The 27,516-nt window shown below is 38.4% G+C and overlaps 1 protein-coding gene across 1 annotated transcript; it reads right to left on the reverse strand.

Moving 5' to 3' along the window:
- Positions 1-6,757: 6,757 nt before the first annotated feature.
- Positions 6,758-24,837, reverse strand: LOC107787869 (sodium/proton antiporter 1). The gene is made up of 10 exons (XM_075252339.1): positions 24,531-24,837; positions 22,610-22,786; positions 22,387-22,515; positions 16,674-16,850; positions 15,656-15,762; positions 14,234-14,354; positions 9,075-9,136; positions 8,672-8,974; positions 7,178-7,472; positions 6,758-7,093 (listed from the first exon to the last, which is right to left on the reverse strand). The coding sequence occupies exons 1-10, from the start codon at positions 24,717-24,719 to the stop codon at positions 6,974-6,976; spliced, it is 1,680 nt and encodes a 559-aa protein (XP_075108440.1). The 5' UTR covers positions 24,720-24,837; the 3' UTR covers positions 6,758-6,973.
- Between the last annotated feature and the right edge of the window lie 2,679 nt (positions 24,838-27,516).

Here is a 27,516-nt window from a genome sequence, read left to right on the forward strand (position 1 = left end):
CTTGATCCACGTGCCTCTATTTGTGAAAAAGAGGTGCAAAAGGTTATTCATTTGCAGAAAATAGCAAATCAAATGCCAGACGCATTTACGGATCTGAAAAGGATAACGAAATCACATATCCCTGCAGAGAATGTTCCAATCTGTATTGATGTCCCTATTGGACAATCTTCTAGTGTCATAACTAATGAGTCAAAAGAACGCCTAAAGCGTGGCAGACCATTGGGTTCTAAGGATCAAAATCCTAGAAAAAGAAAAATTAATGATCAAGATAACACTACGAATGAGTCTCATAAATAAACCCATGATTTAACTAATACTGAGATTCATGAGGAAATCAATGAGACTGAGACTCAAGAAAATAAGGAACTATCAATAAACCCAATCGATATTGAGACATATTTGAATCGATTGAATATAGTGGTGGATTATGTCTTTTCATACAATGTTGCATCTAGAATTATGCAAGATAATGAGGATCTTGAACCTCAATCTGTTGGAGAATGTCGACAAAGACGTGATTGGCTAAAATGGCAAGAAGCAATCCAATCTGAGTTGGATTCACTTGCGAAACGTGAAATATTTGGGTCTGTAGTCCAAACACCTAATGGTGTTAAAGCTGTTGGCTATAAATGGGTCTTTGTACGTAAAAGGAATGAGAAAAATAAGGTAGAAAGATATAAGGCACGCCCTGTTGCACAAGGATTTTCACAAAGGCCTGGTGTCGTTTATGAAGCGACGTATTCTCCTGTTATGGATGATATAACGTTCCGTTATCTCATTAGTTTTGCTGTCCATGAAAAGCTTGACATGCATTTGGATGTGGTTACAGCTTACCTTTATGGCTCACTTGATAATGAGATATACATGAAAATTCCCGAGGGATTTAAAATACTTAACGCACATAATTCAAAGTCCCGAAAAATATTTTCAATCAAATTGCAAAGATCTTTGTATGGTCTAAAGCAATCAGGAAGAATATGGTATAACCGCCTTAATGAGTATTTATTAAAGGAAGGTTATATAAATGATGCCATTTGTCCATGTATTTTTATAAAGAAAATAACATCGGAGTTTGTTGTACTTGTTGTATATGTTGATGACATAAACCTTATTGGAACTCCTACAGAACTCCAAAAGGCAATTGATTATTTAAATAAGGATTTCGAGATAAAAGATCTCGGAAAGACAAAATTATGTCTTGATTTGCAAATTGAACATTTGGCAAACGAAACTTTTGTTCATAAATCTGCCTACATAGAAAAGGTATTAAAACGGTTTTACATGGATGGAGCACATTCATTAAGTACTCCGATGATTGTTTGATCACTTGATGTGAATAAGGACCTGTTCCGACCTCAAGAAAAGAATGAAGAACTTTTTGGTCCTGAAGTACCATATCTTAGTGCAATTGGTGCACTAATGTATCTTGCTAATACTACAAAGCCTAACATAATTTTTTAGTTAATGTCTTATCAAGATATAGCTCTGCTCCTACAAGGAGATATTGGAATGTAATTAAACACATATTGCGATATCTAAAAGGGACTATCGATATGGGCTTATTTTATGTCAATGATTGCAGTACCGATCTTGTTGGTTATACTGATGCTGGGTATTTATCTGACCCACACAAGGCTCGATCTCAAACAGGCTATATGTTTACATGTGGAGGCACTGCAATATCTTGGCGATCGACTAAGCAATCAATCATGGATACTTCATCTAATCATGCTGAGATAATTATTATTCATGAAGCAAGTCGAGAATGTGTATGGTTGAGGTCTATAATACACTTTATTCGAGAAAAATATGGTTTAAAGTGTGACAAACTACCCATAATTTTGTATGAAGACAATGCAGCATGCATAGCCCAATTGAAGGGAGGATTCATAAAAGGAGATAGGACAAAGCACATTTCACCAAAGTTATTTTTGACACATGATCTTCAAAATAATGGTGATATCAATATGCAACAGATCTGTTCAAGTGATAATATAGCTGATTTGTTCACCTGTAACACCCCAGAAAATTTTAAAGTATTTAAACGCTATTAAGAAAGTTAATATGCGCTAATTATATTATTTTGTGTGCAGACAAGGGCTATTATAAGAATTATATCAATTGATTATGATAAATTATGTATGAGGTACATTAAGAATAGTTTATGGTCTAAGAAAAGCCCCAAGGCTAAGTCAAGTTGAAAATTTTATGATAGGATAAAGTTTCAAGTGAGTTCGCACAAGACCTAACTTAAAACGAGCATACCTATCTTTATATGAAGAATTATTTGGCATATTACCTATCAAAAGAAAGGTCTATGTGTCTAGTTTCCAACGCTTCAAACCGTTCGTCATTTGGACACTCCTACAAGAAGTTATGACCAAATTACCAAAAGCTAGATCTGTGATCAATTTCGCGACCGCAAAACGGTTCCGCGGACCGCATACGCATCGCAAAGTGGAGCAGAGACGGGAATTTTTTTTAAAAAAATATTATGTTGTCGGAAAACTCCTAACTTCAGTTACACTCTTAGGTTTTGGCCATTCTTTTATTGCTTTACTTTTCTCTTCATCAGCCTCAACTCCTTTAGAACTAACCACAAAACCCAAGAAAATCACACGATCCACATAAAAAGTACACTTTTTAAGATTAGCAAATAAGAGTTTGTCACGGACCCAAACTAACCCCTGTCGTGATGGCGCCTATCGTGAAACTAGGCAAGCCGACTCATTTCCAAAACAAACCGATATTTTCATTTCAAAGATAATTTCAATGTTATTTAACATAAAAACATTCGTAAAGGAATTCAAATCAAAATAAAAGTGCGGAAAAAAAAGTCTGACATCGGGGTGTCACTAATCATGAGCATCTACTACAATCTGTCTAACAATATCAAGGCTAACTCAGCATGGAAAATAGCTAAATACAACTAGAGGAAGATAAGAGAGAGAAGAGCAGGGGCTGCGATCGCCAAACAGCTACCTTGCTATCTCCGAGAAAAATCTGCAACCAGAATAATCAACAACCGCTACCGTGTCCAGCTACACCTGAATCTTCACACAAGGTGTAAGGAGTAACGTGAGTATGCCAAATAAGTAAGTAACAACAATAAATAAAAACTGAGCAATAGTGACGAGCAATAAAGAATATCAAGTTCATATCACAAATATTCAGTAAAGTAAAGCATGCTTTAAAAAAATCAGTGTTTGAATCAAATCATCTCGATTAAACCCGGTTCCAGTAAAAATCATTTAAAGATATTTTTTCAACAGTTTTTCAAACAAAGGCTCAATGCAAAGATGAGCAAAAATGATGAAATCATAAACAGCCCCTCGGGCAAACCTCACAGTCACTCGTGCCACTCGGGCATACCTTACAATCATTCTTGCCACTCGGGCATACCTCACAATCACTCATGCCTCACAGTCACTCAGCACTCGGCACTCGCACTCAGTAGGTACCTGCGCTCACTGGAGGTGTGTACAGACTCCGGAGGGGCTCTTTCAGCCCAAGCGCTATATCAAGCTAAATCATGGCATAGATCACTCAGGCCCTCGGCCTATATCAAACATGCTACGGTGTGTAGCCTGATCCCATAAATATCCTCACAAATCAGGCTCTCGGCCTCACTCAGTCATAAACCTCTCAAGGGACTCGGGCATTTCAGTAAAAACAGGGCATTCGGCCTAAAACAACATTTATATGTATCAAAATAGAGTCATAAAACTGAGTTATGCAGTAAACAAGTATAACCATTACTGAGTATAGATTTTCAATCAAAAACAGTGAGAGGATAGTAAGAAAAGGCCCCTAAGGGTCCAAACAGCACTGGCACAAGGCCCAAACATGGCATTCAGCCCAATTTACAGAAACTCTTTCTAAAACATATAAGTATCATATAATTTCCACAAAATATACAACTTTACAGTTCCTACGGGACGGACCAAGTCACAATCTCCAACAGTGCACGCCCACACGCCCGTCACCTAATGTGCGTCACCCCAAAATAGTAGAATGATACAAAAATCCGGGGTTTCATACCCTGAGGACTAGATTTACAATCGTTACTTACCTCAAACCGGTCAAATCTCTACCCCACAATGCTCTAGCCTCTGGACTCGGCCTCCAAATGCTCCGAATCTATTCACAATCAGTACAATACCATCAATATGCGCTAATGGAATGAATTTCACAAGAAAAGCTACAAAATTAGACCAAAACCCGAAATTGGCTCAAACCCGGCCCCCGGGCCCACGTCTCGAAATCCAACAAAATTTACAAAATTAGAAATCCCATTCACTCACGAGTCTAACCATACCAAATTCATCAAAATCCGACATCGTTTGGTCCTTCAAATCCTTAAATTACTTCTCCAAAAATCCCAAGCCCTAACCCCTCATTTTCACTAATTACATGGTTAAACAACGGGAAATCACCATATATACGAGTATTAGGGCTCAAGTAACTTACCTCAATGAAAACCCCCTTGATTCCTTCTTCAAATCTCTCCCAAAAGCTCCAAAACCGAATAGAAATGGTGAAGAATGCACAAATATTCACGAAGTGTGCAATATGTACCTTCTGCCCAGGCTTCTCGCACCCGCGCGACCGCACCTGCGGTCCCAACAACCGCACCTGCGCAAGTCACTTAAACGCCCAGGTTCCGCATCTGCGGCCAACCTGTCACACTTGCGCTTGCGCACCTGCGCGTGGCGCGAAGCATCTGCGAAGCCAGCCTTCTTCCTTCCTTCCGCATCTGCGCCACAGGTGTCGCACCTACGGGCTCGCAGATGCGATAGCCTTCTCGCACCTGCGCATCCTGACTAGCCTAGCATTGCCCGCACCTGCGAACCCCCATGCGCACCAGCGGCCCCGCACCTGCGATTCTTCCTTCCGCAGGTGCGGAAATAGCAGAAGCAGCAGCTCCAGCTGTATTTTCCAACTTCGACAAATTCGTTAACCACCCGGAATCACCCCGAGGCCCTCGGGACCTTAACCAAAAATACCAACAAGTTATATATCAACATACAAACTTAGTCAAACCTTAGAATCACTCAAAACAACATCCAAACACCAAATTATCCTCGGATTCAAGTCTAAGAACTTCTAAATTTTCAAATTCGGCAACCGATGCCGAAACCAACCAAACCACGTCCGAATGACCTCAAATTTTGCACACACGTCAAAAATGACACTACAAATCTACTTCAACTTCCGAAATTCCATTCTGACCCCGATATCAAATTTTTCACTACCGACCGAAATCGCCAAATTTTACCAATTCAAGCCTAATACTACCACGGACCTCCAAATCACATTCTGGACGCACTCCTAAGTCTAAAATCACCTAATGGAACTAACGGAACCATCAGAATTCAAATCTGAGATCGTTTACATATATGTCAATATCCGATTGACCTTTCCAACTTAAGGTTCTAAATAAGAGACTAAGTGTCTCATTCCACTCCGAAACCACTCCGAACCCGAACCAACCAACCCGATACAACACAATACAACTAAATAACACATAAAGAAGCAGAAATAGGGAAAACGAGGCTATAACTCCCGAAACGACTGGCCGGGTCATTACAGATATAAGGCCTTAGGGGGCATTTTAGAAGGTAAAATATAATTTTGTAGAGAGAGAGAGGAGAGAGCTATCTTAGAGGGAGAAAGAGAAGGCCTAGCTATTTGGTATACTATATACTAGAATAAGTTATTTTTTAATAATTAATATATGAAACATAAAAACAAATAAAAAATGTACTATATCAGTTATCTTTTTTTTTACATGTATAGTAAAAAAAAAGAGAAAAAAAAAGTTAAAAGAGTCCAAAATGTTTGCAGAATTAGATTATGAAAAAATAGGAAATAAGGAAAAAAATTGAAAATAATAATAAATGGAATTAAAAAGGAGAAAAAAAAAAGAAAATGAAAGGAAAAAAAAAAGAGAGAAGAGAATACAAGTCTAATGTATAAGTTGTTCTAATAACTGATTTAGAGAAAGTTAAAATGAGTAAAAAAAGACAAGATATATTATATCAATTATATTAAAAAAAAAAGGTGAACGAATGCTTCCTATATCAGTTATCTTTTATTATTGCATATAAAAAAAGGAGTAAAAATAGTGAATAGAGTAAGATTATGTAAAATAAAAAAGAAATAAAAAAGAGTTAAATGAAATTAGAAAAGTAGCAAGAAATAAAGAAAATAAACAAAAGAAAAAAATAAAATAAAATAAAAAAGGAGCCAAAATTGAGTATGAAATCAAATTATGGTGAAGAAAAAAAGAAAAAAAAATAATATGATTAGGAAAAAATCTAAATGAACAGGAAAGGAGAGAAAAGGCAAAAAATAAAGAAAAGAAGAAAAAAGAGGCAATTATCCACAAAAGCTACAATTGATAGGAAGGGTAATTAGTTTGATAAGTAGAAAAATAAATGGGTAGGCAAAGGGTAATTAGTTTCATTTTTGTGGGTATACCTATAAAACTCCCATAAGAGAATATGAGCATTTCGTTGTTCAAACATAATGTTGGTAATTGTTTCATCAGATATTTTGGGGTGTGAAGCAGTGCCAAACCAAGTTTCTACTAAATTATTAATATTTTGGGGTGTGAAGCCTGCCCATCTGTGACCAGGGAATTTTTACCCGCATTGGTTAAGTAATGCTGAATAAAGGGAGCTCCCTGTTGAATTAACTAAATTGAACTTAAGCTTTGACGATTGATCTTGCGTCTCATGCATAAGAAATTATCTCCCAGCAGCCCGTTTCAACTAAATTATTAATGCACTCTCACATTACATTATTAATTTATTAATGACAAATCAATAAATTACATTATGGGGGCTGAAATCTTCAGTCCCACCCTCTCCCCCAGCCACCACTAAAAGTCATGTGTTCATATATTTGAGAATACGTAAACAATCAGATGTACTAATAGCTTCAATGATCAAATGCCCATCTGAATGAGTTATGAACCATGAAGAAAAGGAACTTGAGCCAGAGCTGTGGGAAGTGAGATGTTGAGATTATGTGTTGCTAGATATGCAGCAATACCGGCAGCATAGCCAGCAAAAGCAAACCCACTAACCTGCAGAGATAGAAAATAACAAGTTATAACAGCAGAAATGTTTTTTTTTTTTCCAAGTGGAGCATCAAATAGCAGCAGTGGTACCTTTTTCATATACCAAAAGAAGTCGACCTTTTCCATTCCCATAAATGCTACTCCAGCTGCTGAGCCAATTACTAGCATGGATCCACCAGTACCTGCACAAAATGCTACTAGTTGCCAGAACTCAGAATCTTGGGGAAAGGAGGATAGGTCGTACATTCCCATTGTGGCTGCAACCAGAGGAACATTGTCTATGATTGCTGAAACAACTCCAATTGTGCTCGCAATAAGTTCAGTACTTGGGATATGAGCATCAAGGTAATTTGCCAATTCTCGCAGAATACCTGCTGCCTCCAAGCTATGGAAAGGATGTTAATACACCAGAACAGCTAAGTAATGCTAAGCTTCCTAATTCAGATGGCATGGTAACAGTTGATAGTCACACAGTGCATGAGCAAAACAGAGTAATAAATCCTACACCCACCCCCAATCCTAGAAGAACAATAAGATTTTCCAAATGATTTCACTTATAGAGGTTTACTCCTATTAATACAACAACATACCCAGTATTATCCCACACCGTGGGGTTACTCCTATTAATAAATACTTAGAACTAGTTCATACCAAATGCCCTCGATTGCAGATTTTTGAACAGATCTAGCTCACAACATCTATCGCACCAATATCATGCTATCCTCCAACCAAAGGAGGGAAACACCTGACCAGCTTCCTGGGTGGGGTTGGATCACCGCAGTGAGAAAATGCCCCACTTTTAGAACTATGGAAAAGGATTGTGGATATGGAAATGAAATTATATGGTGAAATATCACTTTTATTTGGCAGTGAACATAGGGACAATTTTTTTTTTGGTTTGGTTTTCCACCCGATATCTAGTATCCGCGTTGGGGTCCGACTAAATCCGGATTCGTGCCAGGAAGTCCCACGTTAGGGGTAAAGTGCTCTCTAACAAAGGCCACTTCATACCTAGGGCTCGAACCCGAGACCTATGGTTAAGGATGAAGGAGTACTTACCACTCCACCACAACCCTTGTTGGTGTATATAGGGACAAGTTCACATCATCTACATGTCATTTTAGAATGGGGTGCATTACCTCATGTAAATTACTCCAAATCATTTAAAAGATCGTGTAATTTACATTAAGTATTATGATGCATGAACCTATTCTATCAAGAGAAGGGTTTTGCGTGCATTTTTTTTACTATGCTGCTGTAAAGAGGGAAGAAATATGAAATTTTTCCATAAAATATTTACTCAAGTAGGTAAGGATGCACTACAGCGATCCAAGTTCCAGAATTCTTGCTGTCAACCACAATTTATTTTTATCATCTGCCAAATTCAGTAATTAACTGACATCTCATAGTAGAAAAGACCAGAACATTGTTCTAGTCAACAGAAGCAAAAAAGGAACAAGATTGCATTAATGTGAAATAAACAAGCATGTATTAAGACACATGAGAATATGTCATGATAGATTAACCATTCTGCTACGATATTGGAGGCAGAAACAATTAACAACCCAAAGGATTCTTCAATACCTGCTAACGGACAATAAGATTCCGAGGAAGAAAAGAGCTCCTTGAGTGTCAATGCGTGATAAAGCCTGTGGTACTTTCAGTCGCTGTCTTTCTGATTCTCCATAGTGAATTGCATCTGTGATTATCCAAAGAACTCCCAGTCCAAGCAGCATACCCATGTATGGCGGCAAACCAGTCAAGGCCTTGAAAACTGGTACAAACACTAAAGCCCCAAGTCCTACTGAGAAAACTAGCTGTCCTCGAGGAGCCATCTGTTCGGATGCCAGAACATCTGCGGAATTTTGTCCTTTCCCATTTACTTCACTGAACACGGGAATAATATCACATATAGTTTCTTTCCTACTCTACTGCATGAAATATTTCCGAAACTCAAGAAGCTCTTTAGGTCTTGCTATAAATGTACCTTGTAAGGGACAGCAGAGCCAAAGGAACAGCTAGAGAAACTGCTGATGGTAAAAATAAGCCCTGCGAAAAAATAAAGTGCATTGCACTTGTTACCAAGACTGGAATAGAAACTTCAGTTGGCAACTGACGTAAAGAGTTCTTTAAATGAAGACTGGACAGGCTTAGACATGATCTAGCAGAGTGAGAGTTCCAGAGATTAATGTACTAATTTTCAAAATATAACTATGTGAAAGATTATGAAAGTCACTAGTTTCTTTTTTTCTTTGTTTAAATGAATATACGCTGTGGATACTGGATAGAACCAGTGGCAGCGTTGAAATAAAACTTCCTTTATCACGAAAAACTTATATACTTCTTTCCTCCCCTTCTTTCCGTCTTGCATACTTAATTCCATTAATAAGTGCAGTTTGAGAGAATGCAACTGAGTTGTAAGCATCATGCATTCATTTCAGTTCTACCTTTATCCATAGTGTCAAATATATATCCAACTAAACTTAAATGAGCATTCTCTCCTCTCTTCTCTCTTCTCTCTCTCCTCTCCTCTTCTCTTTCTGAACCCTAAGCAGCCGGCAAAGAGCAGTCACTGCCGGCGACTGAAAACCCGATGGCAGCAGCAGATAGACCCCCTTCTCTCTCCTCTCCTCTCTCTTTTTCTCTTCTCTTCTCTCCTGTCCTATTTCTTCTCTCCTCTCCCCCTCTCTCCCTTCTGAACCCTAAGCAGACGAAAGAAGAGCAGCCATCGTCGGCGTCTGCTCCCCTCTCCACCCCTCTCTGACCTGCTCTCTTCTCACTCTCTAGCCCCCTCTCTCTCTCTCTCTCTCTCTCTCTCCCTCCCGTCAGCCGCATCTCAACAGGTAAAAGGCAGTCTCTCCGACCCCTCTTTCTTCCTCTCGGTCTTGTTCCTTTTCGTGGCAGGACTTCGGGATGACGAGGATGAGACGGCAAGCCGTGGAGCCGGTGCGTGGGTGGAAGCACTATTTTGTCATCTCAGGCTACTAATCAGGCCCACGTTTCCGTACAGTCACATTACCGGCACTGGTGGTCACATCTTCAGTTCCAACGTGGTCCAATAACTTCGGGCAGCTTTCCGGCGAGCTTCACCGTTTCCGGCGACTAAATTCCTCGACTACAACACCAGGTTCTACCGTTCTTGTTCTATTATATTCTATTGCCTGTTCATTCTTTGATATTAGTTGTGTGTATCCAGTTTATTGTTTCGTTCTTTCTTATTAGTTGTGTATATACTGTTTCTTGTTGTGTTCTCCAAGATTTGTTATATTTTTCTTGTGTTCTATTTGCCTGTGCCAGCAGTCTTTGATTGTGTTTAATACATCTTTTTTGGTTGCCTCGCCAGCTACCCGTAGTTGGATTGATTGCTCTAGGTAGACAACACTTGCTGGCTTTTCGGTACTTGCAATTAGTGTCTATAAGTTTAAGTAATCATCTATACCATTTTAACTGCCCTGCATGCATAGTGGTAGATTAGAAACGAGGTAGATTAACTGCTCTAGTGCTTGCTTGTTTTACTATATTCGTAGTAGCGCTTTTTGAGTTTTTTTAGTCTTTCGAATTCTAGCTTATATTCCTTTGTTTTCGCTCTTTGCTATTTAAGTGGTAGTGATTACTTAATACCCCTCTATACTATAGTGGCTGTGGTGAATGATGGGAGAGTAAGGCCATGTCCTCGGGTGGGGAGCAAGGGTGGTAAGGGGGTTAAAGGAGCCTCTAGGCTGAGAGTTGGATCACGTTGACGAGGAAGTCTATAGAGTTAGCTAAGATTCTCCGGAAGAGGAAGATCAACATAGCATGTGTCCAGGAGACTAGATGAGTGAGTACTAAGGCTCGGGATGTAGACGGGTTTAAACTGTAGTACTCAGGAGGCACTGGGGGCAAGAACGAGGTAGGTATTTTAGTTGACGGGGGACATCAGGGAGCTAATGGTCGAGGTTAGAAGGGTAAACGATAGGTTGATGAGTATTAAGCTTGTAGTTTTTTTTTTTTGATAAGGAATGAGTATTAAGCTTGTAGTTGGAGGGTTTACTGTAAACACGCTCCTCAGGCACACCGAGATGGGAGGATTTGGAAGAGGTGGTGCGAAGTATCCCGCACACCGAGAAGCTTTTCATTGGAGGGGATTTCAATGTCCATATTGGCGCTAATGCAAGGGGTTATGATGATGTGCATGGCGGGTGAGGTTTTGGGGATAGGAACGAGGGAGGTACCTCACTGTTGGATTTCGCTAGAGCTTTTGATTTGGTGATAGCTAACTCAAGTTTTCCGAAAAGTGAGGAGCACCTGGTCACCTTCCGGAGTTCAGTGGCCAAGATTCAGATTGATTACCTTCTCTGCAGAAATGTGATAAAGGTCTATGCACTGATTGCAAGGTCACCCCGAGTGAGTACCTCAAGACCCAGCGTAGACTCCTAGTAATGGACCTGGAGATCAAAAGGAGTAGGAGGAAGAGGGCGATGTGCAGGAAATCTAAGATCAAGTGAGGTAACTTGACTAAGGACAAAACTCAGGAGTTGGGGGAGAGGTTGCGGGCTATGATGGAGAAGTAGGGGGGACAGGACTAGGATGTGGACCACGACAGCGAATTGCATTAGGGAAGCTGCTAGAGAGATCTTAGGGGTCACGAAGGGTTATTCTGGGAGTCAAAAAGGGGACTGGTGATGGAATAGAGAGGTCCAAGATAAAGCGGAAGCGAAAAAAGCGGCTTATTTGAAGTTAGTGCAAAGTACAAACGAGGAGAAAAGGACATATCAGGAGTGTTATAAGAAGGCAAAGAAAGAGGCGAAGTTAGCAGTTACGGCGGCGAAGACTACAACGTTTGGATATCTGTACGAGGAACTCGGAGGCAAAAGCGGGACCGGTTGGCCAAGGTGAGGGAGAGAAAGGCCCGTGACTTGGACCAAGTGAAGTGTATCAAAGATGAGGACGGCAAAGTATTGATGGACGAGGCACATATTAGACGAAGATGGCAGACATACTTTCATAAACTGTTTAACGAGGAGGGGAACATAAGCATCGTGCTAGGTGAGTTGGAGCACTCCGAAAGTCAGCGTGATTTTGGGTATTGTAGGCGTATCAAGGTAGAGGTGGAGGAGGCGATGCGTAAGATGAGCAGGGGCAGATCGACGGGACCAGACAAAATCCCGCTGGAATTTTGGAAGAACGCGGGCCGAGCAGGCTTGGAGTGGCTTATTGGGTTATTTAATGTTATTTTTAAGACAAATATGATGCCCGAAGAATGGAGGTGGAGTACGATGGTTCCCTTGTACAAGAACAAAGGTGATTGATATCCAAAATTGCAACAACTACAGAGGTATAAAGTTGTAAGTCACAATATGAAGGTTAGGGAGAGGGTGGTGGAAGTCAGGGTGAGGAGAAGCGTTCGACTATGGAAGCTATTCATCCGGTGAGGAGATTAGTGGAGCAGTATAGGGAAAGGAAGAAAGACTTGCATATGGTGTTCATTGACCTTAAAAAAGCGTACGATAAAGTTCCGAGGGAGGTTCTTTGGAGGTGTTTAGAGGTTAACGACATTCCGGTAGCGTACACTAGGGTGATTAAGGATATATAGTGCTAAGACTAGGATGGGGACTGTGGGAGGTGACTCAGAACACTTCTTAGTTGTGATGGGGCTACACCAGGGATCGACTTTCAGCCTGTTTGTTTTTGCCTTGGCGATGGACGTACCGACGCGGCACATCCAAGGGGAGGTGCCATGGTGCATGTTATTTGCCGATGACATAGTGTTGATCGACGAGACACGAGGCGGGGATAACGCAAGGTTGGAGGTTTGGAAACAGACCTTGGAGTCTAAAGATTTCAAGTTGAGCAGGACCAAAACAGAATACTTGGAGTGTAAATTCAGTGACGGGACTCATGAAGCAGACATGGATGTGAAGCTTGATACTCAAGTTATCCCCAAGAGATAGTTTCGAGTATCTCGGGTTTATTATCCAAGGTAACCGGGAGATTGACGAGGGTGTCACATATCGTATTGGAACGGGATAGATGAAATAGAGGCTCGTATCCGGTATTCTATATGATAAGAATGTGCCGCCAAGACTTAAAGGTAAAATTTACAAAGTGGTGGTTCAACCAACTCTGCTGTATGAAGCTGAGTGCTGGCCAGTCAAGAACTCCCATGTGCAGAAGATGAAAGTAGCAAAAATGAGGATGTTAAGATGGATGAGTGGGTGTACCAGGAGAGATAAGTTTAGGAATGAAGTTATTCGGGACAAAGTGGGAGTGGCCTCCGTAGAGGGCAAGATATGGGAGTTGAGGCTGAAATGGTACGGGCACGTTAAGAGGAGAAGCATGGATATTCCTGTTAGGAGGTGTGAGAGGTTAGCCATGGCGGGTTTGAGAAGAAGTCGAGGTAGGCCAAAGAAGTACTAGGGGGAAATGATTAGGCATGACATGGCGCTGTTTCAACTTACTAAGGATAGGACCCTTGATAGGAGGATGTGGAGGTCGAGGATTAGGGTAGAAGGTTAGTAGGGAGTTTGAAAGTTTTTCCTTTTCTTACCAGTAGTATTGGTAGCATGCATATACCTTCTTATTCTCAGATCTATATTACGTCATGTTGTTTAGTTCGTTTCAATTATCGTATTTCCCTGTTGTTACTATTTATTCTTTTTCTTCCTCATTTTCTTCTCTCTCCCTTTTCTTTCTTTTTCTTCTTCTTTTCTTCTCCTTCCTCTTCTTCTTCTTTTCCTCCTTCTCACCTTTTCTGAGCCGAGGGTTTATCGGAAACAACCTCTCTATCTTCACTAGATAGGAGTAAGGTCTGCATACACACTACCCTCTCCATGGGTTTGTTGTTGTTGTAAACTTAAATGAGCACTCCTCTACTTAGAATGGGGTTATAGTTTCCTCCAAAGCCAATGCAAGCATGTTTTCTGGCCAAGTCAGTGTATGTACGGTTATGTACTGTTTAATATGACATTAACAATGTTATGAAAATCACGCATATGTAGACCAATCATCATTCAATATTGGAAGCTATACCAAATGACAATCAGTCATCCAGTGCTTACTTGATAATTCCTTCTCGCCCTTTTCCCTTAGACTGTTTTCGCCGTTATGACACAAGGAAAGATGTGCATGCAAGAAAATAGAAGCAGTCAGATAGAAAAATTCAACAACCTTCATTGTTGACAACGTGGATATTTGCCCGTGTATCCAGAGCATTGTAGTTGTAACATCACCTATGGGAGTCCATGCTCCGCCAGCATTTGCTGCTATAACCACAACAGCACCAAGAAGCCTGCGAACAAATACTTTACAGATAATTTACTTCTTACAGTAAAGGATCTGAACCTTCAGAAAAAGGATACATGAGAAAGAAACTGGTAGGTATAGAAGCAAGACAAAGTAATTGTAAATTGTCAATATTTATCTCACTGAGATGTTTCTCGGGCCCATCCCTCATATTTAAGATTTACTGTATAAGGGGCTGGAAGATCCACAATTTTCACAGATTGAAGATTGTTAATTTGAACACCATATTCAGCTTTTAAGGCTGAACAAACAAAAGCTAGAAATGGTTCAGAATTCTGGGGAAATACTCAAAATGAATAATAGCCTGAGATACTAGAGAGTCTAGTCTATCCTTGGACAGAGGCAAACATGATTTGTTTCCTAAAGAGTCGTTTGGTTCGCAAACAAGTTATACCGGGACTATAATGTGGGGATTATAAGACGGGGAGTAAATAACGACAGGATTATTTAGTGGATATACTTTGTTTTGTAGATGTTTGGTTCATTGGATCAGAAATGGGATAAAGGGAGTATAATATAAAACATATGTTTGGCTTTACAATAGATAAACTTGGATAAACTTTTACTTTCAGTTTTAACCTTAGCCTTCTTAAAGGACTTTAGGAGAAGAGCTATGGAGAAGGACATTTATGTCATTTGATTGTTTTATCCCAAGATAGCTAATCCCAGGATTGTTATCCTACATTGAATATGGCGTAAGAAAATACCAAAACTGTGGTCCAAGTTCAACTAATCCTGGGATTGATTATACCGGACTCAAAAATTCAACCAAACATGGGATTAAATGACCATTCTATCCCGAGATTATTTTTCGTTATCCCATGAAACAAACAACCCCTAAAAGAATAAGAGTAAAGTTCTAGAAGACATTGATCGATAAGATACTTATTGCTCTTAAAACATCACATCACATGCAACCATTCCACTGTGTTCTTCATTCATAAATTGAATATAATAGGTCCTCATAAGAAGCTTTCCACAAATTGAATTGAAAGAACCTTGAAGTAATACAAAGTTGCATCTTGGGAAGATCTGGGCTTTTCATTTCTCTTATAGACACCTAACGTGCTTCAACATGTACATCCCTAGTTCTTTCCTCTCTTTTTTCTCTAATTCAAATATCAAAACTTCTTGAGACTTCTGGCAATCAAGATCAATCGTGCATACTTCCAAGATCAAATTAGAACTTTAGATGACGTATGAGAGCAAGCAGAGAGTAAAAAACCTTGGTATCTTAGCTCCTATTAGAAGGTTGTACAGATGAGGCTCAAAGATGCTCATACTTACTTTCGGTATTCTGAAGGTGGTGCCAGTTTCCTCAGTAAGGAGACCATCACTATAGTAGAAGTCAGGTTATCCAGGATTGAACTAAGGAAGAAAGTCACAAAACCTACCTGAAATTACCAATTAAACATTAAGCACATCAGAAAGTTAATAACAACAGAAGGGAACAAGCAGCATACGAAAATGTTGAAACAGTCTGAACTCTCAAGGTATTTCATATTATTGACTCGTCGTTTTCATGAGTGGCGTTTAGTGTGTAATTCATCTATGTACGTCATGTACTTCATCTAATCAGGACAATTATACTACCCTCAGTCTGCTGTGCATTATAGAATCCTAAAATATCTATGAGTGATATCAAATTTAAATTAAATACTCACAATGTAGACTACTAAGAACCGTTACGATTGAAAGGAACTTGGAAGCCAAATTATATGTGAAATACGTACAACAAAGACTATTAAGACCCATCAATTAGTAGAAAACCCTCTCCAAGAACCGTGCATCTCTGATCTCTGTATTGAAGAAACAATGAGTATTTCTTATTTTGAGAATTGTCAATTCCTAAAAGAAGACTTTCCAACAGAAGAAAATGGTAGATGCCTAACCTCTGGCATGAAGACTTCCCCCCTTAGCACATGCATTTTACAAAAAGAGAACTACGACTGAATATGTTGCGACAAAACATGGGCCTCAATAGATTCCTAAATCGGTAGGGAAAGTGGACCTTCTGTCATCATCCGCTTATATTAATCCTTCTTATTCTGATCATTCTTCAATTTACGAGGAGTTACTTAAATTATCATATTATTTTGAAGGGTAATTATAACACTATTTTGAAGAGTACACTGTACAGTCACTACAATAATGAATTTATGAAAAATCAGACCAGTATCTGTGTTTGTTAGACCAAAAGCAAGATATAACAGAATCTCCAGAATCAGAGAAAAGAACAAAGAACTGCTTAGCTAAACAGAGCCGAAGAGTGATTTGGAACAGAAAACATTAATGAAGCACTAACCACCCAAAGCAGAGTTTTTGGCTTGCGAGTAGTGATGTTGTCAGTAACAAGCTTAAATCCCTGATGAGCATCAACTATCTCAACAATGGTCATCGCACCAAGTAAAAAGAACACTATTTCACTAACTTCAGCAGTTGCATGTGACAATTCTGAAAGAGCTATGTCATTAGAAGGAGCCTGCCAAGGACATAAAAGAGTGCAAAAATGTCAAACAACACTTGGACGGAAGATAAAAAGACATCTTCTCTCTAAATTCCATTATTGTTAATAAGAAAACCATCCTAGAGCTTGTTTCGATGATCATTCAATCTCTATGATTATCATCTTATTTCACGGATGCTGGCAAAATTCATCATAAAAACAAAATGTTTGGTAAAGCTACTTTTCCACATTATGGATGAAAACTTTTATTCAGAGTTCACCAATAGTTTTCATCTTGCACCACATTATTTGGGTGTTAACAAAAAAAAATTATTTAATCCTATCATGTGAATGATTAGAGATGCAGCTTAGTTTGTAACGATGTCTATAGTCATATTATTCCTACCGAAAATGCAAATAAGTAAGATCATAGCACGAGTATAGAAAACAAGTTCAAGTGTAATAGAAAGAATACAGACAGATTAGCGACCCACTTTGGACAGGGTGTACCTGATTGCTAAGATACTTCACCACATACATTTTCCATAGAACACTGGTATTAATGGCACAGCTGATAGCATAGACTAGAAAATAGCTGTGTGTTGAAACTTGAAAGCATCTATTATTTGGGAGATGTTGAGTTGTTTACTTGTTGGAAAGTTCAGAACGTGCCCCGTTAACTTGTCAAGTTATATAATATTCTAAGATATATACAACAAAATGGACTCTTTTCCATTTAATATTTTGATGGTCTAAATAGGATCCACAATTGGAGGAATTAGTAGGTGCACTGGACCTTCCAGTTTTAATTGTAAATTTTGCTTTCCTTGTGTCTTAGCGGAAGGAGGAGCACCACAGTGCATACAAGTTAAAAAGTAGTATGTGTTAGATAGTTAAATAATCCTAGTCCCACATGAAATAGGAGTAGATTATGTATTCTGTATAGTTATAAATAGGGCTCAGTGTATTATAGTTAAATCAATAATATTCTTTTACCGTGCTAATTCTTACATGGTATCAGAGCGGCAGTGAAAAAACATCCGGGAAAGAAAAGCCAGCCAAAATAGTCGTTGTGCTTCAATTCCGGCGACGTTTTTAGGGCTGATTTGCGTTCTCTCTTTTTTCCTTAGTATTGTGCAAAATCCAGCACCACCACAAGGTTCCCATATCAGAGGCGACCAAACCCCAGTAAGTTTCTCCGGCAAAGTCCCCTCCACGTGCCTCCATGCGCCGGTCAGATCTATGACTCTGGCGGTGCGTCTGTCTCACGCGCCGGCGCGTGTGAGCTTTTCCAACAAGATTTCGACTAGATTTTGTTTTGCAGTGAAGTCGCCATGCAATTCCGAGACGACCCATATTTTTTTTAAAAAAAATTTAACAGCCAGACTAGGGTTCCGGCGTACCAATTGTTTTCAAGCCACTTTCAATCAATCTCAGTTAGAATTCAGTCTATTTGAGGATTATTTACTTAGAACAACTATGTCTTTCGAATTTGATATTTTTGGTTCTAAAAACACAGGTGCTAGAAATTCAAGCTTTATGATTACTTCAAAGTCCTTAATGAGAAGCTCAAACTATTTAGCTTGGGCTTCCTCTGTCGAGTTGTGGTGCAAAGACCAAGGTGTTCAAGACCACTTAACCAAAAAGGCTAGTGAGGGAGATGAAAAGGCCAAAGCACTTTGGGAGAAGATCAATGCTCAATTATATAGTATTTTATGGCGATCTATTGATCCCAAGTTGATGCCCTTGTTTCGTCCATTCCAGACATGTCATTTAGTTTGGGAAAAGGCTCGCACTTTATATACTAACGACATATCTCGTTTCTATGATGTGTTATCGTAGATGACAAATTTGAAGAAATAGGAATTGATATGTCTACTTACTTGGTACAAGAACAGGCAATCATGGATAAATTTGAGAAGTTGATGCAAGTTTCTGCTAGTATTGAAAAACAACAAGAGCAATAATAGAAGATGTTTCTAATTCTTACACTCGCTGGACTTCCTAATGACCTTGATTCAGTACGTGACCAGATTTTGGCTAGTCTGACTGTTCCTACAATTGACGAATTATTCTTTCGATTACTTCGTCTTGCTGCATCGCTAGTAACACAGTGATCTCACCATAGACAGCTGACTCCTCTGTTCTCGCATCCCAAACAATGAAAATCGGGCATCTCAGACTATGGAGAATAAACGAGGAGGGGGTTGTTTTGGACGTACTCGTGATGTTTGCTATTCTTTACATGGTCGATTACCCAAAAATGCTCATGTTGCTCATACCGAGACTACATGTAACCAGAGATTTTCTTTATCTAAAATAGATAAAGGGAATATAATGTGTTCCTTCAGTATCGAGCAAGTAGACATCTCCAAAAGTAGCCTCGGTTGCTTAGACTGATACTTCTGTTGCTGGTAATTAGATTGTGGGTCGTGTCAGCTTAAGAAACATACCCGAGCCAACTTTCCGCGTAGTGTTGAGAGTCGTGCAAAGTCTGTTTTCTCTTTAGTTCATTCTGATATATGGGTTCCTAGTAGAGTTAGTTCAACTTTAGGATTTCATTATTTTATTATTTCCACTGATGATTATTCAAGATGTACTAGGATTTTCTTAATGAAAGATCGTTTTGAGTTGTTTTCTATATTCTAGTTTTTGTACTGAAATAAAAAATCAATTTGGTGTTTCTATTCGCAATTTTCGCAGTGATAATGCCTTAGAATATTTATCCTCTTAGTTTCAGTAGTTTATGACTTCTCAAGGAATTATTCATCAGACATCTTGTTCTTATACCCCTCAGCAAAATGGGCTTGTAGAGAGAAAGAATAGGCACCTCATTGAGATTGCTCGCACACTTCTCATTCAGTCCCATGTTTCGCTGCGTTTTTAAGCGATGCAGTTCTCACGGTTTGTTACTTGATTAATCGGATGCCTTCATCATCCATCCAAAATTAAGTCTCGCATTTAGTATTGTTTCCCCAATCACCCGTATACTCTCTTCCCCCTCGTATTTTGGGGAGCACATGTTTCGTTCATAAATTAGCCCCTAAGGAAAATAAGTTAGCTCCTCGTGCTCTCAAGTGTGTCTTCATTGGTTATTCTCTTCATAAGGGATATTATTACTACTCACCTGATCTTCGTAGGTACGTTGTGTTAACTAATGTCACATTTTTTGAGTCTCGTCTTGACTTTACCTCTTCTGACCATATTGATAAATTTGAGGTCTTACCTATACCAACTTTTGAGGAGTCTACTATTGCTCCTCCTATATCCCGAGCCACGGAAGTCTTACCCATATCAATTTTTAAGGAGTCTACCATTCCTCCTCCTGCATTCCCAACTGTAGGAACACCACTCTTAAGTTATCGTCGTCATCTGCATCCAGCATCGGGCTCCGCTGATTCACATCCTGCACCTGACCTTGCTCCTACTGCAGACTTGTCTCCTCCTAGTCCACCGATTGCACTTCGAAAAGGTATACGATCCACACTTAATCCTAATTCATATTATGTCGATCTCAGTTATCACAGTTTGTCATCACTCCATTACGCGTTTGTATCACCTTTGTCCTTTATTTCCATCCCTAAGCCTACATATGAAGCACTATCTCATCCAGAATGGCGACAAGCTATAATTAACGAGATATCTGCTTTACATGCGAGTGGTATTTGGGAGCTTGTTCCTCTTCCCTCAGGTAAATCTATTGTTGGATGTTGTTGGGTTTACGCAGTCAAAGTTGGTCCAAATGCCCAGGTTGATCGACTTAAGGCCTGCCTTGTTGCCAAAGGGTATACCCAAATATTTGGGCTAGAGTACAGTGATACTTTATCTCCTGTGACTAAAATAGCACCAAACCGACTTTTTTTATCCATGGTTGTTATTTGCCATTGGCCTCTCTATCAGTTGGACATTAAGAATGCTTTTCTTCTCGGTGACCTTGAGGATGAAGTTTATATGGAGCAACCACCTGGTATTGTTGCTCAGGTGAGTCTAGTGGTCTTGTATGTCGGTTGCGCCGGACACTCTATGGTCTAAGGAAGTCTCCTCGAGCAAGGTTTAGTAAGTTCAACACAATTATTCAGGAGTTTGGCAAGACTCGTAGCGAAGCTGCTCACTTTGTATTTTATCGGTATTCTACTTCAAATCTCTGTATTTATTTAGTGGTTTATGGTGACGATATTGTTATTACCAACAATGATCAGGATGTTATTACTAAGTTGAAGCAACATCTCTTTCAGCACTTTCAAATTTTACGATTTGGCAGCTTAATGTATTTTCTAGGTAGTGAGGTCACTCATTCTAGGTCAAGTATTGTGATCTCACAATGAAAGTATACCTTAGACATTCTTGAGGAGACATGAATGATAGGCTGTAGACTGGTTGACACTCTTATGGATTCGTCTTCTAAACTTCTGCTAGGACAGGGGAGCCAGCGATTCTGCCAAGATATAGGCGGCTGGTTGGTAAGTTAAATTACCTCACAGTGACTAGACCTGACATTTCCTTTCTTGTGAGTGATGTGAGCCAGTTTATGGATTCTCCCGGTGATAATCATTGGGATGCAGTTGTCCGCATTCTTCGGTATATAAAATCAGCCTCAGGCAAAGGATTATTGTTCGAGGATCGAGGGCATGAGCAGATCGTTGGACACTCTGATGTTGATTGGGCAGGATCACCTTCTGATAGACATTCTAAGTCCGGGTATTGTGTTTTAGTAGGAAATAATTTGGTGTCTTGGAAAAGCAAAAAACATAATGTGGTTGCTTGGTCTAGTGCAGAAGCAGAATATTGAGCAATGGCTATGGCAACATGTGAGCTCGTTTGGATCAAACAGTTGCTCAAGGAGTTGAAATTTGGTGAGATAAGCCAGATGGAACTTGTGTGTGGTATCAAGTTGCCCTTCATATTGCATCAAATCCGGTGTTCCACGAAAGAACTAAACACATTGAGATTGACTGTCACTTCGTCAAAGAAAAGATACTCTCAGGAGATATTGCTACACAGTTTGTGAAGTCAAATGATTAGCTTGCAGATATTTTCACCAAGTCTCTCACTGGTCCTCGTATTAGTTACATATGTAACAAGCTCGGTACATATGATTTGTATGCACCGGCTTGAGGGGAAGTGTTAGATAGTTATGTGAATTAGTCCTAGTCTCACATAGAATTGTCTGCCCCGTACTGTATTGTGTATAGTTATAAATAGGGCTCATTGTATTATAGTTAAACCAATAATATTCTTTTCCCGTGCTAATTCTCACAGTATGCTCATAATAAAGCAGCACTCTAATTCAAAACCAGATCAACAGTTTAGCAATAGTAAAGCTAGAACATGAAGTTGAACAAAGCAACAAGATAATTTCAAAAGAAGTTTCACTTAATGCAAGCCTTCATAAAGAGCATTAAAGGGCTAAAAGTAGGTGCAAGAAGTTGCTTTTTAGTAAGACTGAACAAACTTCCTATTACTAGTCCAGCTTACTTTCACTCTATCAAACATTCAATAGTCAACATAGCCTAAACGGAAGTAATCTCAACTAAAGATCATTTGTGGTTTCAAAAAGTGATGAAAGTCTTACCCCAATGCTTCGAATGGTCCATAAACTCACGGCCATCAGAAGCCCTACTCCACTTTTGTTGAATGCAAGAGACTCTTCAAATATGATGCCCATATATCCTAATCCAAACAGCAACGCCATGGCAATATCCTGAAGCATGACAATTGATCAGCCAAATGAAATTTTGGTAGGATAATTCATTAGTATGCCTTTAAATAAGATAATCACGCTCCTGTTAAAACACCTGATTTGCAGCCACCCATGATTGATTTATTGCTACTGTACCAGTGACGGCCGCGGCAAGAATTGCAAAGGCCTTCAGTAAATCTGTCTTTGGCTGGTAAGTAGCTTCAAATTCTTGTGAGCTCATTTCATCAACTGAACATAAAGGATCACATGTTCCTGATGAAGTTGTTAGTTCCTGAAGCAAACCTAACTCTTAGTAAAGTGAAAGTACAAGCCACTGCACTTTTCTTTAGTTGTCTTTTGTCTTCTTTTGCTATAATAATTAGAGATGGAACTACTATTCACACCACTAACTGATGGATAAATGCAAATATACTGTTAGAAGAACAAAGTGCAGTTACAGGCCGTCCATCTATATTATGGAAGTGAACCTGAGACAACCTACTCTCACACGGAAGCTTAATGGCTATTAAAGTTCATGAAATGCATGAGGTCCTGTCCAAAAGTAGTTTACTGTTATTATATATATATATATATATATATATATATATATATATATATATATATATATATATAACCTAACAGCTTACTCACTCTTGAGGCCTCAACCTTAACTGCTGTTAAGTTCATCAAATGCATAAGGTCCTGAGACCTAAAGTTCTATTATGCTAGTAATATACTAATCCATTCTCTAAATTACAAGCAGTTGTGGAAACTATAATCAAGTTATTGACTAAGAAAGGAGAAATATATGATAAGGAATTAGGCTACATACTTAAAATTAGAAAAATACATAACTCGATGAGATGGAGACTAACACATGTATGACATTTCAATAATCAGATAAGAAAAGCAAAAAGGAGCTTGCATTCCTAACTTAGCATAATATTAACCCTTGTAAAATCCATCTGGTTCCAAAGAAACCATCAGAGTATTTCCAAGAATCTAGCCACTGTGAAACAACTGCCTCATTATCAACAACAATCCATCAGAAAATCAATTAAACCTCAATCTCGATCTAGTTGGAATCAACTGTATGATTCATCTGGAATCATTTCCCCAATTCAACCCAACTTCATCACGATACTTGATAAGGATTCTCCAAAATTATGAATCAACTACGTCTTGATCCTGAACTAGTTAAGACTTGGCTATATGAATCAACTACAATCATTCCCCTCCAGTCAATCCCATTTCATCCAATATAAAATAATGGATTCTCCAAGACTAGATATAATGGTTTCCCTACAACCAAAGGCTCTATATACAACTCGACTATGCCTTAATCTCAAACTAGATGGACGTTAATGAGTTAAATGAACCCTCTTTAACTATTTTGCTTTATTCAGCCCCATTTCATTCCAATACTAAATAATGGGTTCTCTAAAACTGGAGGTTCTCTATATGAATCAATTACACCCCAGTCCCAAACTAGTCGGGATTGACTATACGAGTCCTTCGTAAACATTTTGTAATATACATATTCAGCTCCATTTCATTCCAATACTAAATAATGGATTCTCTAAAACTAGAGGTGTTTTGTATGAATCAACTACGCCTTGATTAAACACTAGTTGTAGTCAGATATATGAATTTTCTACAACCGTTCTACTTTATTCAATCTCATTTCATTCCAATACTAAATAACGGGTTAAGACAAGAGGTTCTCTGTACGAACCACCTATGCCTCTATCCACACTGTTTAGGGTCGACTATATGAATTCTCTGTGAATCATTCTGCTCTATTCAACTCCATTTCATTCCAATTCTAAATAATGGGTGCCTTAAAAATTAAATTTTCTCTACATGCATTAATCCTTTATAACCATTCTGCTCTATTCAACCCCATTTCATTCCAACACCAGATATGGTCCTTAAGCATCATTATCCATAAACATAAAGGAAATTTAGAAATTTAATCCAACGAATTCCTCAGTATACAAAATAGTGAACTGATAAAATCAGGCAGCGAACTAAACCTCATTTTCTCTGGCTTGGTCTTCGGCTTTGGCGAGGACGCAATAGCGGTATCTGGGTCCATCACTGAATCTTGAAAAGCTAGTCTGAGGCAAAAGGGATGGAGCAGGAGAGGTTCTAATTGGGGGGTTCTTGAAATGAGTGTGAGAAGGGAAAATACAGTGGCTTTTGATTGGGAGAAACGTAGACATTAGTGGATGCCGGAGAGAAGTGGAGGCTCCGATAATCAGACAACTGCAAACTGCATGTATAAAATTATCCTTAACAATATTCCTTTTTTTTCAGTATCCTTTAACAAAAATTAAAATTACATTAGGGAATTCAATTATTAATGAAACTAGAAAATTACTACTATTGATTCGAGGAGCTTCCGGTTCATGTGATTTTACATAAAAACCATAAAACTCCAGTTTATTCCTGTTTTGCCCATAATAGTCCTTGCCTCAAAAAGGGCTGCGAAATATTTTAAAACCAAACTTGGGCCTCATGCGCCTACGGTAATTAAACACGAGCTACCCCTTTTCTTCCCGGTTTGACGCGTGCATCCTAACCAAAATTTTCCCCGCCCGCATTCTTCTCTGTGGAATCATCTTCATCTTATCACCGCTTCCTCTCTTTTCGTTTGTGACTTTCTCCTCTTTTAGCTATTCTGTACACCTATCCCTTTCATCCAATCCTTACTATAAATTTCTAACTTCTAGATTTGTTCTAATATCCACAACATATCTACAATACTTCTTTACATAGAGCACTGACTTTCTTCGACTTCTCTGCTTCTTACTTAAAAAGGGTAAGTTTTTTATTTGTTTCTTTTTTTCCTTTGATTATCTCACCTGCCTCATGTTTATATTACGTTAAAGTTTATCCTTTTTATTACATGCCATAATTTTACTGATACCCATTGTTCAATTTTTGTCACCCTTCCCCAACTTCCCCAGGCGATTTAATAGACAAATCTGAATGTTTATATTGTTTGTTACTTCGGTGTCTCCTTCCTCTCTATGAAAGAATTACCATTCTGATTGATTGTGCTCATCCAGTAAGTTTCTGTATGCCCGCTCTATGATCCTCTGAAAAGTTCCGTTCCTTCCTCTTATTTGCCAATAAAACTAAATAAGCTCAGATTTCCTGAGCTTTTTTATATTGTAGGTAAAGAAATCTATTTAATGTTACCAAAGTTTGGAGTTTCAAAGGATTATTCTTTTAATTCTTGGATCAAAGTAAAAAATAGAAAAAAGGACAAACAAGATGGGGTTTGGTTGAGAATTGAGTAATAACTCACTCTATATTATATTATTTTAATAAGTATAAAATTTAAGCATTTTGAATTTCGTCTTAAGTAGTGTTGAAACGTATATTTGGAAAAATAGATTAATAAGTCAATACATTAAAAGTTATTAGGTCCAAGTGCGCGCAAAGTGGCCAAATACCATAGCTAGAAGGGGAAAAAAAAGAGGAGAAAATTAAGGGATCACTGGATTATTCTTACCAATAGTTATCTGCTTTTATTTTGTTTCTGCTTTAGACTTCCCAATGGCATGACTTGTGAGGTGGGAAAGAAGAATGATATCATGTATGCTTTATTGGAAGTTTGAAACCAAATTCAACTGTTTTCTTGTTACAAAGATTGGTTTTTGCAGATTCCCTGAGTACTACATGACCCCTCGAGTCTCATAATTTTATTCATTTGTCTACCAAAGCAGAGTCTCTCCATATTTAGCTTATAAGATTATTTTTTTTGTGTATTAGACAGAGAACAATTTATACGCTAAATTCAATTGAATTTAACTTCTACTCTTATTTGTTCGACTTAATTTCCATCTGATTCTGCACTTAATTCTACTGATTTGTAACTTATGTACTTCCTTCTTGTCAATTGAAAAGTTATGACATCCTTAAATTATGACCATTTTCTTTGCTCCGCTTTCTCTTTCTGGCAATTTGTGTATTTTGTACTGAACTTGTTGTAATTTTCACCATCTGAGGCCTTACATTCGCAATATCTCCAAACGTCATTAAGAAACTAGACTTGACAAAGTGGAGGAAAGTAGACATTTTGAATATGCATGTATTTAGTTCAGTCAGATTAAAAGTTCTGCAGCTACATTAAGAACTGACTGTACGAACTGACACATCATAACTCTACGTGTCTCATTTCTACAACTCAATAATGATTACATGCTATCTGAATACTTTCTTGCATTACGTTTGGCAATTCTTAGCTAACCACAACTATTTTATTGAAATTTGTTGTGCTTTGTTAACTTGAGTTTTACAAATGGTAAGTTGTTCGTTAGAGCAGCAGAATAGATTGACATCATTGCTTCCTTTAGAGATATTTGTGGTGTAAATATTAGATGCTTGATGTTCTATAATGGTATTCTTCATAATCATATGTGTTCATGACGAAATAAATAAAGTGAAATAGTTGTGTCATCTATGGTCAGTATCTCTTGCTATTTTATGGAAAAACTGTATTTCTATTGCTGCATAATGATGTTTAGGACAAATGCAGTACCAATAGTTGCACCAAAATCAGATTAATGGATATTCGACAATCAAAAAAGTGCCCTCGCTCGGTGACGGGAGATCATGTTAAGAATAGCAAACACCATAAAATTGATGATTCTGTAGCAATGACCTTGAAAGAAGAAAAGTTGTCGCCTTTGGCTGGGAAATAGTGAGATAAAGAAAAATTATATTTTTTACTAATAAAAAGACTTGGCACAAGAATATTCTTTTTAAATGTGCTTTCTTACTATGGAGAGCTTTAAGGAATAATATAACCTACATGTTAATCTCTTCTAATAGAGCATCAAAGTATGAAGAAACTTAATAATCTTTTATTATCTATTAAGACACGGATTATGTTTGAGACATTCAACATTCTGCCCATACGTGAGTGATATTTTGTTATACTTATTTTATTTGACTATATTCAATTTTGTGACAACTGATGATCATGAGATGCGCTGAAAAAATGAATGG

Source organism: Nicotiana tabacum, chromosome 4, assembly GCF_000715075.1.
Source record: "Nicotiana tabacum cultivar K326 chromosome 4, ASM71507v2, whole genome shotgun sequence".
In the NCBI taxonomy this organism is placed as follows: domain Eukaryota; kingdom Viridiplantae; phylum Streptophyta; class Magnoliopsida; order Solanales; family Solanaceae; genus Nicotiana; species Nicotiana tabacum.

Excerpts from the sequence above, each read along its gene's own strand:
- LOC107787869 (XM_075252339.1), bottom strand. The coding sequence starts at position 24,719 with ATGTCTACGTTTCTCCCAATCAAAAGCCACTGTATTTTCCCTTCTCAC. Across the intron at positions 16,851-22,386 it reads GGACCATTCGAAGCATTGGG|GCTCCTTCTAATGACATAGC; the intron begins GTAAGACTTTCA and ends TGTCCTTGGCAG. Across the intron at positions 7,094-7,177 it reads TCTTTTGGTATATGAAAAAG|GTTAGTGGGTTTGCTTTTGC; the intron begins GTACCACTGCTG and ends CTATCTCTGCAG.